Here is a 17,155-nt window from a genome sequence, read left to right as displayed (position 1 = left end):
CTCAGAATAAACATTTAATTTTTTTTAACGCTTATTCATTTTTGAGAGACAGAGACAGGGCATGAGCTGGTGAGGGGCAGAAAGAAAGAGAGAGGAAGACACAGAATTGGAAGCAGGCTCCAGGCTCTGAGCTGTCTGCACACAGCCCAATATAGGGCTCAAACTCATGGACTGTGAGATCATGACCTGAGCTCAACCAACTGAGCCACGCAGGCACCCCAACAAATAAACATTAAAAAAAAAATAGAAGAAATGTGATGAGACATCAGATGTCCATTAGTGGCAAAGGAATGCTATTTCAGGAGTTCTGAATTTTAAAGCAAATATTAAAAGAAAGGAATATAACACAAGTTTTTAATTTTAGATATGATGCTTTTATTCAAAAGAATATCCGCTTGACAACTTAAATCACAAAGTTTGGACCAAACCACGAGTCCGCTGAAATAGTCCTGTGAGGTATGTATCTGCACAGCCACAGGGACTGACAAAGTCTTTTCGTCTCTTGTTCTCAAATGCTGAGAACTGTGGTAGCTGAAACCACTGTTCTAGTGGACAGTTATAACAATTATTTCTTCATCTTGTTCCCTACAGAGCTGCCCAAAGTTATCTTCTGCTCCTGGGGTTGGACAGTGTTTTTGTGAAAGTTACAATATTGCTATTTACAAAAATCCAAATAGTTCTTTTGATTTATATGATCTAACTCTGAATCATAGAAGTATTACTATGATGTTTAAAACACTGATTGACTACTTACTTTAAATACTCTCTCAGATCCCTTACATGTTTATTACCAGTGATCAGTAAAGAGGACATAATAAGCAGGTCTAAAATTCTGAGATGTCTACATGCTCCCTTTTTAGTTTAATAAGACTTCACTTTATATAGTGTTTTTGTATGTTACAAAGTTGGTACAATACACCTCTACCAGGAAAGTCTTAGAAGGAATTCCAAATATTACAATAAAATTGTAACTAGAAACATGACACGTGAAGCAGAATACATGCACAGAAAATTAAATCCTTTCCAAAAAATGACACTGCTGTAGCCCTACACCAAATCTGTAATTGGTGAAAAATCCATTTCTAGTCTGCTAAATGGTAGTACAGCAACCTCTTAACTCATTAGCTTTTCAACTTGTGACTGCCACTGAAATGTTGTCTATGAAGCATGCCACTGTCTGTATTAGACATTTGATTTGGAAGTGTAGAATTAGGATTCATGAAGTCTTGGTATATAACCTTTCTAGACCTTTCCTTTAAGATCACCTAAGTTATGGTACTCCAATGTGTTCTGAAAGACTTCCCAAGGATCACACTTTCTCTCCTGCTTCCCCTCTCCATAACCTTCAGATCTACTTGAACCCATACTAGGGAGTCTACTAAGAGTATAATACCTGTTCAGTCACTTATTTGTGTGTGGCTTCAGGCAAAAAAACTTTGGCCTGTAACATATGGGTTTCATCTGTGAAAAGGAAGGCCTTCACATAACTATCCTAACGATAAAATTAAAAGTATGGAAGAAATGCTTTAATTATAATGTGCTATATTTAAGCACTTTTTCTCTATGACAAGCAGCTTTGTCCTAGGCCCAAATTAGAAAACACTGTTACTGATACTTCATTCAGCATCTCATTAATTGATGACTAATTAGTCTGATGAACTTGAGAGAATGTGATAGATTTGGTTTTTCTCTCCCTATCACTACATAATGAGGCTCACTAATACATGAACGGACAGTATGACTATCAGTGACTGCAGGTAACAGATCCAACACTAACCCTTAGCATCAAGGACTAGTTCACAAATGAGCAGTTCACAAATGAGCAGTGCCACCTGAGGGAGTTACGATTTCATAACACTTGTGGTTTTGAATATTCTAAACCAGAAAATTGCAGATGAGAGCACTGGGGACTTAAGCTGTAGCTATCAAAAAAGCAAGATAACTTTCTTATTGAATTGCCTCAGACATTTGCGCATTCAGTTACACCTGAGGAATCTGGGCTCTATGCTGCCATCTAGGGACAGTATTACAAAAGTTTTCTGACCAGAGAAAAGCAAATTTGGCCGTTTTGTTGGTATAGCTCACCAGTAATTTCTCTTGTCAAATTTAAATAGTGTTCCTTTACCCTCCTAATGTCTTTAATGCTCATTGCCATGAAAATCTACTTTCCTTAGAAATGCATCAAACTACTATGTGTCTGCAGTATTATAGAGGTTCCCGAAAAAAATTTCCCTTTACAGTTACTTGTATATACTATTCTTATAAAAGGACCAAACTCTTGTTTAAATGTCATAAGTGAGAAAATCAAGAGTGCTGACTGGAGATAAACGTCTTATATCTTATTAATTCTTCTATTGATTAAGAAGTGTCTTATAAGCTAGTATATGAAATCAAATTATAAACTTCAAGTTTATTCTTTCACTTTTAGCTGTTAGCAAACAATTATATCAGAATGGAAAAGCACAGCTGCTCCAAGTACATAAAACTTAGCTAGTACTGAAAGAAACACTGACTTTCCCCCAATATTGTACAATATTTTATTGTAACAAAAATATTTAGACGTATCTCATACCAATATATTACCATATAGGTACTCACTGAGAAGGATAAATTGGATAAACTGTAAAACAATATCTTACTATATACATCCAATTAATCTGAGTAATTTTTGGAAAAAAAAGATATAAAAATCATCCCTTTTTATATAATTCCATATTTTTTCCAGACACTTCATAGACAACACAGAATCAGGATATAATTGTAAATTATTATTATAATTCTAACCTTAATATTACAACCTGTACATGTAAAAATTCCAGTCATATATTGCTAGACATTTGCCAAATGAAATCAAATGTTTGTCATACAGTGGTTTTACGCTCGTATAATAATATTCAAATGCCATATGCTGCCATGGGTCCTTCTGTTTGATTTCACGTATTAGCTGAAATATTTTAGTAAACTCACATTTTTTCACCTGTTTAGTCTCTGTGTTATCACCTCTCGATACATAATAGAGATGTAGATGAGCAACAAAAAGATGACAAAGAAATCATCTAGAAAGCCTAGAATTCCAAACAAGGCTTCAGGTACAAAATCTAGAGGTGATATAAGATAGAAAAAAGCTCCCATTAAACAAAGTATTATCCTGATGCGGAACATCCAGAAAAGGCCCCCGACTGAAAACATTTCCCTGAATGCATGCCTCAGTAAAGTAGGTAGATCCATAATTCTTTCCATAATCTGGCAGAGGAAAGAACAAATATGATTTGTCATCTAATATGTCAGACTTCAAAATAATATAATTTTCTTACTATGTGCAAACTCCGTTAACATGAGTTAGGAGTTTCATATATTTTCTAGTTACACATTTTACTTCAAACAGATCTTTCATTACTAGGTTCTTATAAAATAGATCTTATTGCAGATAACTGAAAGGCAACTAAAATGTCCACAAACTTGAAAATAGAGGATACAGTGAGGCAAAACTCAAGTCCTCTATTATTTGAATTAATAAAATAAACGAAATGAAGAACTTATCAAGTCTCAGCTCTGAAGTCAGACAGGTCTGGGTTTAAACTCCAAGTCAATCACCTTGGGGGAAGTTGTTTAACCTACTAGAGATCCAGCAACAACTAATGGAGTATGATATGCCACAAGGACTAGTAAGAACTAAAAGAGATATTGTATACAAAAGATCTTTATAAATTGCTAGACAATATATAAGTAGTATACGGTAAAGACACGGTAACTTGGAGGACTCTGACAGTCTAAGAACAACAATGAAAGGGACTCCATCTTAGGATGTTTATTCGGCTTAACTTGAGTTTAAGTGAATTACTAACTGCCACAGTGATTTTTGGAAAGCCAGACCCTACCTTTCTGAAAATGATTAAGTTTCTGAATATGTACAGAAACATCAATTACTGGGATTTTACATAAGTGAGCATAATTTTCACAGCTGAAATTTTACAAATTATATAAATTTTTGAAAATTGAAGGATTCAGAGAAATTAGAACCCTCATACACTACTGGTGGGAATGAATGGCCTCCTTGGAAACAATCTGGCAGTTCCTCTAAATGTTAAACATAGAGTTATAATATCAAGCAATTCCATAATGAAGTACATACCCAGGAGAAATGAAAACATATGTCCACAGAAAAACTGGTACACAAATGTTAATGGAAACATTATCCATAATAGCCAAAAAACAGAAACAATTCAAATGTCCATCAACTGAATGGATAAACAAAATGTGATATATTTGGCCACAAAAAGCAATGAAGTTCTGATAGATGTATTACAACATGGATGAACCTTGAAAACACTAAGCTAAGTGAAACAAGCCAAAGACAAAAGGCCAAATACTATATGATCCCATTTCAATGAAATGATGAAATATTCAAAGTAGCCAAATCTATAGAGACAGAAAGTAAATTAGTGGTTGCCAAGGGCTGGGGGTAGGGAACAGGAAAGGGGACAATGGGAAAGGATGGCTAAAGCTTTTGGAATGATGAAAATATTCTAAAATTAATTATGGTGATAATCCAATTATATTTACTCTGAATACATGAAAGACCATTGAACTGTATACAGGTTGCACTTTATGACATGTAAAATACATCTAAATAAAGCTGTTAAAATAAGTACTAGTATCTATTTGTATTGCTTCGAGCGAGTTAGTTTATCCTCTGACTGCAAACTTCTCATTTGTTTTGTGTAGTTTGTTTGTTGACTACATGATCTAGAAGGTCCTGTGTGGTAATGAACTACCATGACTTCTCAATATAACTTCTTTCTTTATCTCATTTCTCAGGGGCTAGGAGATGCAGAGAAACTGACCAAAGGAAGAAAGTCACTTCCTGTGGTCATTCCACTGTAACAGTTCAGCTATTTTTAATAATCTGTATAATTACTATATATCCAAGTCTAGGTATGTATCTTGTGTGTTTAACAAGTACCAAATGAGAGGGAGGGGGAGATAAAAATGGGAAGAACTATTTTCTAAGGAAACAGTTTTATAAACTCCACCAGATTATCTTATAAATCCTTTTTGGAAAACTGGTCACAAAAAACAAAATGGTCTTTTTAGAATCATTCCAAATGTTAATTTCCTATTCTTTATGGGAGAAACTAATATTGAAAGCAAGACAGGTGCACAACTTTCACAAAGTCTATAGTCAGTTACTTTAAATATTCTAGTGACCAGACAGGATATCTTTTGAATATTTTTCTGTCCTTTATCAGAGCTATTTGTTCACTTCTCAGATGGTGTCATTTATATAAAATCTATAATAAATAGATAAGAAGTATGAAATGGGTTATTAAGAAATGTTTATATATTAATCACAATCTTACTTCAACTTTGGAGGTGATAGAATATCAAACTAAGAGCTAAATGTTTCTATTACACTATAATTTCATAACCTACAAAGATTTCTTATTTATTAAATATCTGGTATGTACCAAAAAAATAATAATTGAGCAATGGTATGCTTCACACTTACAAATATTAATATATATCTTAAAATGATTTATTTTTAAGGTCAGTGGTAGTTCTTGAATTTGGAACATGTGAATTTTCAAAGAATCATCCTATAGATGTTACTGCAGAATATGTAAAAAAAAATTGCTGGATGAAAAATAGCAGAAGAGGCTCCCAGATAACTGTGGATTAAATTTTCTTTTTGTTTAAACATCTAGAATATTTACCCTTTATCCACATGGGTATGCCTTTAAAGGTATATGACATCACAGTATAAGGAACATGTGCAAGGGTGCACAAGAGCATACAAGTGTTTAATACTGAAGCATTTTAACAGCTTATATTCTTGATGGAAAGTAGTAGTATCAATTCTTAAGGATAGCTTATTAATCTATTCAACAAATATTAAGGGCCTACTGTATCCCAGGGCACTGAAATTGGCAATGAGAATATAACAGTGAATATATAAACATGGTCGTTGCCCTTATGAAGCTTTTAGTTTACTGAGAAAAGGATACTGAACAAGATTTGAGTACTGTTTGTAATAAATGCTACAAAGGGAAATGTATAGAGGACAATAATAGAGAATACCTTAGCTGATCAGGGCAACCCTCTTTGAAGAAGGTCTATTTAAGAGCGACCTAAAGGATAAGAAGAGCAGAGGGACAAGCACCCCAAACCAAGGGGTCACATGTGAAAGCATTAGATGGAAAGACTTGGAGTGTATTTTGAGAGCTGAAAAGTGACTGGTGGAGGTGAAGCATTTTGGGTGAGGGGAAGGGAGGGACCAGGTCATACAGGGCTGTGTAAGCACAGTAAGGAGTTGGAACATTATTTCACAACATTGGAAGTTTTAAAATATAAGAATATCATGGTCTTACTTATGTTTTCAAAATATCACTTGGGCTGCTGTGCAGAGAAAAAAGTCACAGTGAAGAGGCCACTTGCAGTTATTCTAAGCAAGAGATGATGGTGGCTTGGGCTAGTATGATGGCTATAGACACAGGACATTTTTATGAAATTAAAATGACAGGATCTCCCAAAAAGAGAGAAAAAAATGATACAACTTATTTATAGATCAGATGAAGGGAATGAGGGAAAGGAAATCAAAACAATTAAGACTGAAAAAAGAGCAAACTGAGTTGAGCAGACAAGCAATTCAATACTGTACATGTCATGTTTGAGGTGCCTATGGAACATCCAAGTGGATATGGAAATGTATAGCCTAGAGCTCAGAGGAGAGGTCTAGGCCCTCCATATAAATCTGTACTTAGAATATTCTGATTTTTGAAGTACATAGTCATGCACATATTTCTAAAATTGTTAGATTTTGAAAAAACTGGAATGAGTCAGTAAAATGTGACAGTATATAATCTATCAAACGCCTTTTTTGGGAGGAGGAGGTAAACTGTAAAATGAACGTGTTCTTTAAAAATCAAATGTTTTTGAATAGCTAAAATGATATACCAAAAAAACTGCCTAACACCGAGGGTTACTTAGGAAAACATTTCAAACAGGAAACCAGGGTAAGTAAAAAAGAGGAAAACACAACTGTAAAACTTTCCAGCAGATCTCAAGTTATAAGCCTCTTTTATAAAAAGACTTTTATAATCCTTTTTTTTTTTTTAGACAGAAAACTGTAGTTCTTGGGAAAGCTGTAACTCAGTGATTGACAACAATGATGAAGTTTGTTAAAACTTTACCTAAACACATAAACAATGAGACTCTTTTACAGTCAAAGAATACTTGTTGGTAAATCTCACCTCATCAAAGAGAAGTATCATTATACTGTAACTTTGCACCTGCTATAACATTACTTACAGATCTGGGCTGCCCTGAGAATCTCCGGTTATAATCATTAATATCTTGACGCAATGATACAACATCCTGAGACTGTTCATTTTCACCAAATACTGTTAGCAGTAAAGTTACCTGTATATTACAAAAAACAAACAAAAAAACACTGTTAAACCTTTCTGCAGCATTAATTTTTTCATTTTGTGTTATTATTCAACAGAATGAGAAAAGCTTCTAAATTTATATTTCACTCATTTCCTTTAATACAGGCAACATGGGGAAGAAAGTAAGTTATCATTGCCTTACAATAAAATCCAATGCAAAATGTAATCTGAATTCCTATAAAATCAAATGTGTACCTTAACCAAACACTGGTTCTAATATGTTCCAGTTCACACCAGGGATAAAGCCAGTAGTTCTCTGTTTGAACTAACAAATATTTGAAGATACAAGAACTGAAAAAAATATTCAGGGGCAAAGTGACATAAAAATATATATCACTCTAAGAGAGAAAAATTAGGGAAGTTGTTTTTTTGGTTTTTTTGTTTTTTTTTTTTTGAGGAGGGGGGGTTTGCATGCAGGGGAGGGGCAGAGAGAGACAGAGAGAGAGAGAATCCCAAGCAGGTTCCATGCTGTCAGTACAGAGCCCAACATGGGGCTCGATCCTATGAATGGTGAGATCATGACCTGAGCTGAAATCAAGAGCAGGACACTCAACCAACTGAGCCACCCAGGTACCCCTGGAATTTCTTTTTTTGATCAAAATTATTCTTCAACCTCACTGGTATTTGAAATATCTTTGAATGCTACCAAACAGAATACAGAGATTAGGTTATTGCAGGGACCCACTCTCAAGCACCCATCCCTACTATAATCAAAAAGGGTAGGGGCACCTGGGTGGCTCAGTTGGTTGAGTGTCCAACTTCAGCTCCGGTCATGATCTCATGGCCTGTGAGTTTGAGCCCCGCATCAGGCTCTGTGCTGACAGCTCAGAGCCTGGAGCCCACTTCAGATTCTGTGTCTCCCTCTCTCTGCCCCTCCCCAGCTCATGCTCTGTCTCTCTCTCTCTCTGTCAAAAATAAATAAACATTAAAAAAAAAATTTTTTTTTTAAAAGGTAATTTGTGACACTGTAATATAACACAATATTTTTAGCCTGGTTTCCTCCATGGTAAAGGTGAGTATACACAAATATCACAGGAACATAACTGGGGTAATCTGAAGATGACAGTACCCTGAAAAATCAGTATATTTAAAAATACAACAATGTCTATAGAAATGCTAAATGTATGATGAGATACAAATGGGAAGGAGCAATAACAGATTTAGGTTTAAATCATCTAGGTGTTTTTATCCTTCATCAGTTCAGCTTTCCAAACAGATGCTTTCCAAACTCAGATGCTTTCCAAACAAAGGACTGACAAAGAACTGTAGGTGGTAGGAAAGCAGGTACAGCCTATTTTCACAAATATGTTAATAAAAATGCATCTTTCAGTAAATAATAATTGAGTACCTATTGTGGGCCAGGCACTGTATTAAGGGCTACATGTACCCCCAAAATGAAGACATAGCCCTGCCCCTTGCTAACCACAACACCCAAGATAGAAGGGGAGGCAGACCTGTTCAACAGCCTGTTACAAGACACTATGGTGGAGGTTACAATGATGCTTCAGAGGAAGGACTTCTGCTTGGGGTGCTCAGAATACTGGAAACATAAGCTGGCCCTTGAAGTGCAGGTAGGACTAATGGTATGTTAGCGTATACATTCAGGAAGAGAAGTGGTGAGTATGTTACAGTCGGAAGCAGCAGCCTATGCACTATTTCCAGCGAAACAGGATGGGGAGCAGGTATCTGCCACCTGTCTTGCTTCTAGGATGAATTATTCTACAGTTAGGGAACCAAAAGCTATTATATAAAAACAATTTTATCTCCACCTTTTTAGCCTCTAGCAATTTATGGGTGATCCAAAGGATATCACCTGCTAATACATATACACCCTATGAAAAGCCATGGATAGAGCCAAGAAGGGGACAGGTGGTGGAACTAGCTCTTTAATGCTAGACCTATGGCCTGGTCTCAGTGTTGCTGGCAGATAGCTAAAGATTATGAGAGGTGGTACTGGCAAATAAACTTCAGTGTTGACTGCTTTGTGTCACATATTAAATCAGCCACAGAGGCAGTGCCCAAAAAAAAAAACAAAAACAAAAAAGATTTTCCTCCTGCCATGTGCTACAAAGTCAAATGTGAAAGACGCAGAATTTGGGAATGTACAAGCAAGGAGGAAAAAAGATAAAGCCCTGAACCTCTCTCTCTACACCAAAAAGGGAGGCAGTAATGGGGGTAAGTGGATGGCCAGAACAAAGGTTGTACGTATCTGTGCATGTACATTCATATAACAATAAGTCCAAAAATCAGACAAAATTAAACAATAATCTTAGAGATGCATGCTAAGGTAATAAACCTATAAAGAAAATCAAGGAAATGCTTATCATAAAAGTCAATAGTAGTTGCCTCTAGGAGATGTAGGAGAGTAGAGATTTGGAAGGGGTCCCGAAGAAATTTCTGGGGGCTGTTGGCCAGTTTCTACTTCATCTGAGTGGTGATTATTGAAGTGTTGCTTTGTGGTAATTCAATAAGCAGTACTTCTTTGTTTTGTGTATGTCTGTTATATTCTACCAAGAATTTTTAAAAAATTGTCACCTCTTCTATCATTTTGTTTATTTTCTGATCTCTGTGGGTTTATGCCTTTACAAAATGTCTTGTTCTTTTAGTGGGGTGGCAAGCAATAGTAAATATATGTGTTCAATTTGACATCTTAACTTGGAAGCTCTCTATCCTTTTTAGGACTTCATTTTGCACTTTGGAAGACTTCCTAAGGAGCTGCTGTCTTTTTCATGTTCATAACTCATTACTAGAAAGGTATTTTTATTTTAATTTTCTTAATGTTTATTTATTTTGAGAAAGAGAGAAAGACAGAGTGTGAGCAGGGGAGGGGCAGAGAGACAGGGAGACACAGAAACCAAAGCAGGCTTCAGGCTCTGAGCTGTTAGCACAGAGCCCTATGCGGGGCTTGAACCCACAAACTGTGAGATCAGGACCTGAGCTGAAGTCAGACACTTAACTGAGCCACCCAGGTGCCCCAATATTATTTTAAATGAGAAACAAGTATATAGGAAATTATGAAAAAATAGTATACAACTGTTAGAATGTTCTGTTTTACTATATTTGCTAATTAAAAAACTAAGACTTAATTTCCTCGGGTTTTTCAGTATTTTGTTTTTCCAGTTTGTCAAAGAAATTGAGAAAATGTGGCACATATCATCTGTGCTAACATTTCAGTCTTCAATATATGTTTATAAAAACTGTCTCCCTCCTGAAGTAGCTTCTGTACTAACTATAACGGTCTGATCTGTTCTGGATAATGTAATGTGGTTATGTCTCCAAAAGAGACATTTTATGAGACTGATGCGCTGCCCGCTGTGCTAAGAAGGCACCTTAAAACAGACATTTTAAAAAATTATTATCCATCATAGAAAGCTACCTACACCCTCACTGGAGAAGGGCAGATTAAAAATAAATAAAAAAGGAAAAATATTTTTTTCAAAAGAAGTATACGTAGGGGAAATATCTGTTTAAGCTTGATTAGCTAGTTCAGTTATTCCTTTGCTAGTATTATAATAAAGACTTATTAGAATTTTAGGGAGGATTCATTTAGCAGCTGTTTTTTATTACAACTGAAGGATTTCAAAGGGAATTTCTTTCTTTTTTTTAGTGTCTGTAAGACATTAAAAAAAAATAATGGAGGGATGTCTGGGTGGCTCAGTCAGTTGAGTGTCCGACTTGGTTTTGGCTTAGCTTATGATCCCAGGGTTGTGGAATTGAGCCCTGCATCAGGCTCTGCACTGAGTGTGGAGCATACTTGAGATTCTCTCTCTCCCTCTGTGCTTCTCCTCCACTCGTGCTCTCTCTCTCTCTAAAATAAAAAAATAAAAATAAAAATAAATAAGGGGGTAACATTATAGAAGTTTGGAAAAATAGAACTACCCTATGATCCAGCATCTGCACTGCTAGGTATTTACCCAAAGGATACAAAAATACTCTAATAGCCAAATTATGGAAATAGCCCAAATGTCCATCGACTGATGAATGGATAAAGAAGATGTGGTATGTATGTACAGTGGAGTATTACTAAGCCATAATAAAAAATGAAATCTTGGCCATTTACAATGATGTGGATGGGGCTAGAAAGTATTATCTATATGAAATAAGTCAGTCAGAGAAAGACAAATATATGATTTCACTCATATGTGGAATTTAAGAAACAAACAAATGAGCAAAGGGGAAGAAAAAAGAGAGAGAGGCAAACCAAGAAACAGACCCTTAACTATAGAGAACAAACTGATGGTTGGGGAGGGGGGTAGGGATGGGTTAAATACATGATGGGATTAAGGAGTGCACTTAATCCCGGATGAGCCCAGGGTGATATATCCAAGTGCTGAATCACTATATCGTACACCTGAAACTAATATTACACTATATGTTAATTAACTGGAATTTAAATAAAAACTTTAATAAAAATAATTGAAAATTTAGATACAGAAATTATAAAAATTTACAAAATAAACTAGCATAAATGATGCTTTCTGGATACAAACATTACCGTTTGTCTACAGATTGGACAACTGATTGCCCCAAGCCATGAACCGTATCGCCAGTATGCAATAATGCAGGTACCTAATGAGAAAAAAAACCATTAATACTGATGTTTTAAATTTTAAAGCCCATGAGTCCTCAGAAAGTTTCAAATTTGAAATATTTTTGTAGCATCATCTTATTTTAAAATATTTTTATTTCATTTCATTTCAGGCAAATTCAAATCTGGTAATAATTCCCAGTCATTAAAAAATATTTTTATTTGAACTACCAATTAAGATAAAATTATACAATCCAAAGCAAGAATACATTAACTGCTTCAATACTGTGAGGCTTAATAGAAAATACTGCATTTCCTATGTAAAATAAATGAACATCACTGCAAATATGATCACCAACAAATCACAGCATAAATTTTCTGTTCCAAATGGTATGTATGTTACAAAAACATAGCTTCTATTTTTTTAAAAATTTAGAATGCCAAATTACAGTAGTATCAATAATAATAATAAAGTACTATGAATAAGGAACCAAAGGATACAAAAATTACATGCTATCTGACCTAATAAAGTTTATAATCTAGTTCAATAATTCAATCAACTTTTGTACTGGATAGATCTGATTTTTCTGCCTGAAGCTGTTCATGAGCAGCAAAACAACTAAACACAGCTTAAAGGAAGAGTTTATAGACCTCAAAATTAGCAGGTAAGCTAAGTGTATAAGCATTAAAGTTCAGACCAGTAACAAATGAAAAAGGAATATTTATTTTATTTTATTTTGTTTATTTATTTATGAAGAAGAAAGAGGAGGAGGAATACTTTAAAATCCTATCTGATGTTTAAGGGCCCAATTCATTTCTTCTCTGCAGGACGCCTGTTTCTCAGACCATTCAGGTCCCATTGTGAATCTGAACTAAGTGCTTCCTGTCTCACTTCTACCTCCAAGATCTTTTCTGTATTCTTTTAAAAAAATTTTTTTAAGAAGAGTTTTTTTTCTAATGTTTATTGATTTTTGAGAGAGAGAGAGAGAGAGAAAGAGAGTGCGAGCAAGGGGCAGAGAGAGGGAGGGAGACACAGAATCTGAAGCAGGCTCCGGGCTCTGAGCTGTCAAGACAGAGCCCAGTGCGGGGCTTGAACTCACGAACCATGAGATCGTGACCTGAGCCGAAGTCGGATGCTTAACAGACTGAGCCACACAGGCGCCCCTATCTGTCTTCTTATCCTTGTCTTAGCAACCTAGGTTAGCCCTTCTGCGTTCCTTATTCTGATTCTTCCAGATCAAATAAATGCCTAGAATTTGGAATAAGCAATGACAGTCAAATTGAGAAGTCCAAGGTGACATACTGAAATCAATCAGAAGGTAGTTAAATCTCAAACTATGTAATATTAACTTTAAGTACAAAAGGTATGTAGGAGAGAGAATTCTGGGATATATCAGAGAGTCATTTGTAGATGAGAAAGGATTTGAACTGAACTTTGTAGGATAGGTAAGATTTAGAAATAGAAAACAGGAGGGAGGATGCTCCAAGTTTTATGAATAGCAAAGAGCAAATACCAGAAGTAGAACTAAGTGGTATGTAAGGAGACTGGTGAGCATCCAACGGGCTAAGCAAAGGCTATCCAAATTGGACATTACAGGGGCGCCTGGGTGGCTCAGTCGGTTGAGTGTCCGACTTCGGCTCAGGTCACGATCTCGCGGTCCGTGAGTTCGAGCCCCGCGTCAGGCTCTGGGCTGATGGCTCGAAGCCTGGAGCCTGCTTCCGATTCTGTGTCTCCCTCTCTCTCTGCCCCTCCCCCATTCATGCTCTGTCTCTCTCTGTCCCAAAAATAAATAAACGTTTAAAAAAAACAAAACAAAAACAAATTGGACATTACAGTGACTGTGATGTAAAACTGGTTCAGTGATTTAAAGATGAATTTAAAAGCTAAAGAATTTTTATCTGGTATCTTTTCCTACTTTCAGAGTGCTGTGTTAGCTAATATTTATTAACTTGAGCAATCTAATTTCATATAGAAACTATATGAAAGCAAAACTTATAAATCTTCTCAGTATTAACATCTGTAATGATGCCTTAGTTTTATCTATGACCTTTTCACTCAAAAGTTCAATGTGTTTTGACATATGTTAACTTATTTAATCCCACATCTCTTTTCTACAAATTGGGGTACAGATGTCCTTGTTTTGCAAATTATGTAATGGCCACTGCCTGCACAGAAAAACTATGGTCCAGCAAATCAAACACTTCAGTTCACACACATCTGCTGTGATATGCTTAATGTTTTCCCTTTTCTTCAACCTTCCCCCTGTATAAAAAAAGAGATCCACCTAAATAAGATGGTGGGAGAGACAATGACATTAATCTGGGTCACAATCTCTCTCAATCTATTTATTTGTAAAATGGGAAAAACACCTCATAAGACTGCTGGAGAATTAAATAAAACAATGTGGGTTACAAATGCAAGTAAGATGAAGTCTGTTGCTGTTATTATTCTTAACACACTGTAAAGGAACAGAACTGTAGTTCCATATATAGGAACTAAGCTAAGGTGCTCTGGATATATACGGTATCAATATACTTGAACTACTATTCAAAGAAACACATTTCTGTTTGAGAAGCTGAGTAACAAGTTTTTTGAATCTTTGAACCTAGAGACAATAAATAAGTGTCTAGCAAGTACAGCAGGATATCAGAAGCAATCTACCCAATTACGTCAGACCCAGAAACCAAGAACACAATACAGCCATCTTTGAATTGACTAGGTTATCCACTCAGTGAATTACCTAAGCCTGGGCTGGCAAATAGAGTTCATCTAGCCTGCCAAACCGCACTGATTCTTAACACCTGTCCAAAGTATTGTGTTAAAGGATGGCCATTTAGGCCATATCCAGACTCAGAAAGAATGTCCAATTGATGAGGAATATCCACCAGAGGTTCGAGAGGGGGAAAAGTATCTGCTTTCTCTGTGGTCATTTAATTCCCTGTAGCTGATCTTTCATAATTTTGCTGCTCATTAGCATTCCCAACAGACAAAGACACTGAAATAAGTGTTTTATAACTTGTTAGCTAATTTAGGCAAAACCTTTAGGGAAGACAATGAAATTAATGGATGATGCAATAATGGGACTGGTCAGGTATAGAAAAGGTATAGAAAACCCTGCATTGCATGATATGGATTTCAAAGTATTTATGCCATCCCTGAGAGCATAAATAATAGCACTATATACCTAATAATTCTATATAATCCCAAACAAAAGATACAATAGGGAGAAAGAAACTTAAAGGATCATTGTATGCTATATTTTAAATTAGTCTTAAAATGGAAAATGGGTACATTTTGGGAACAATTAGAACCCTATCTTGAATATAGCCATTGGAACAAGAAAGAAATGCTACAAATAAAACAACAGGTCTAGTGAATGGATAAATGGTAAGTAGAGAGTAGTTATGTAAGCCGCTAATCACGTAATAGAATTGACCACAGGGTTTGAAGTAGACCTACATTTAAAATCTGGCTCTTTCTCTGGCTGGGTTACCCTTTATAAAATTTCTTAGCTCAGTTTCAGTTTCCTCATATCTGGAGTTTGACACAATGAAGTAACTTAAATGTCCAGCACATAGCAGGTATGTAGTAACTGACGCTCCTCAATCTCATAGGAGCACAATAAGCAATGACTATATGATACCTCGTTCTCTATGAAATCTTTCTGGAGGAAAGAAATGCCCAGAGGTAGAAAGCACCCCTTACTGATACTAAGTAAGTGTGAAATTGGTGTTCCCTTCTTGTCCTACTATATGCTCTGTGTTCTTATTCTCTCCTACAAACCCTCCTAAGGTCACACACACACACACACACACACACACACACACACACACACACAGGCTAATAACTTTTGTGCTGACGCAGGATAAAAAGGAGGTAGGAGAGCTAAGGGAAGGTCTTGGGCAGGGTCCTTGAGAGAACCTTCCTGCCTTGGGAAGGACTACCAAAAAGTGATAAACAATGAAGGATTCAGTGAATCCCTCATGGTATTCATATACTTGAATTACCATTCAAAGAAACACATTTCTGTTTATTGAGAAGTTGAATAATTAGGTTTCTTTTAATCTTTGAGCTCACAGATACTAAATAAAAGTGGCTAACAGGATATCAGAAGCAACCTACCCCACTTGTGAAATATAAAATGTAAATTAGGAATAATTTAATAATAAACAAAAAGTAAATTAGGAATCTAGCCCATGTACATTTATGGGTCTTGGTCTAAATAGTCACTTTTACCAAATATAGTATTGTTTGCTTACCACAAAAAAGATGTCCACAGTTTGTTTCAACAGGGAAGGAGGCTTGATGTAAACAGATTGGACAATACATGTCAGTGTAGAACTGCTGTCGAGCAGCAGCAGGGGCATCCTGAGGAGAAAACAGGGATTCATAATTACACAATGCACACAGGCCTTTCAAAGTTATCTCTTAATTATACTTAAGAACACAGTCAATAGTGTATAATCCTCATCAAGTTTTAGATGTGCATTAGCTTAAAATCTTGTAAGTTTGATAAAATTATGAAGCCAAATTGTTTTATTAAGCTCCACGGTCTCTACCTTCCTTCCTGAGCACATTTTAAAGACAAAAACCTACATTGACTCAGGAGTTTCTCTTTCACTGTTAGAATGACTATGTTATTCTGAGAAACACAGGCTGAGCTAATGCAAAAGCTAAAGATATATCAAACGGTTTCCCAAGTAATAGCTTTTAATCATTTCTTACATCTTTTTCATTCATACATTCCTGGTAAGTGTTGCACGTGTGCCGTGCCTCACAAAGGGACCAGAATTAAACTTGCAAAGAATATTGGTCATTTTGGAAGAAGGAAATTTAATACCATTGGTACCTTGAACTTAATCTTCCACATGGTCAGATTAGCAAAATTTAATGTTCCCCAGTTACATCACTGTTATGAGATTGTAATAGGAATGTTGAATAGAATCATCACTACAAGAAGCATCCAGATATCAAAGAACCCATCAGAATGTAAGTGCTATGAAGGAGCACTTTACCTATAGGACTCGCTGCAGTGACCCAGGCACTGGAAGGAATCTAGCACAGTATGTAATGTGTATCTTTGAAGATACTTATAAAAAACTATATTCACAGCACCCAGCACACCTCTTATAAAGTAGCCAGCATTAAAAACGTCAAATACCAAAAAAAAAAAAAAAA

General features: G+C 35.7%; 1 protein-coding gene across 6 annotated transcripts in view; it reads right to left on the bottom strand.

Annotated features, from left to right (window-relative positions):
* Positions 1-351: 351 nt before the first annotated feature.
* Positions 352-17,155, bottom strand: part of RNF170 (ring finger protein 170) — a 43,605-nt gene continuing 26,801 nt past the window's right edge. For all 6 annotated transcript variants that reach the window (XM_042934714.1, XM_042934713.1, XM_042934712.1 and 3 more), the window contains 4 exons: positions 16,237-16,345; positions 11,944-12,017; positions 7,309-7,419; positions 352-3,243 (listed from right to left, as the gene is read on the bottom strand). In XM_042934714.1, coding sequence (XP_042790648.1) covers positions 2,974-3,243; positions 7,309-7,419; positions 11,944-12,017; positions 16,237-16,345 — 564 coding nt within the window. In that variant the 3' untranslated portion in view covers positions 352-2,973. The remainder of the gene's footprint in view (positions 3,244-7,308; positions 7,420-11,943; positions 12,018-16,236; positions 16,346-17,155) is intronic.

The sequence above is a fragment of the Panthera leo genome, chromosome B1, assembly GCF_018350215.1.
Source record: "Panthera leo isolate Ple1 chromosome B1, P.leo_Ple1_pat1.1, whole genome shotgun sequence".
Classification (NCBI taxonomy): Eukaryota; Metazoa; Chordata; class Mammalia; order Carnivora; family Felidae; genus Panthera; species Panthera leo.
The sequence above is the reverse complement of the archived record's forward strand: the minus strand, read 5'-3'. Positions and strand labels throughout refer to the sequence as shown.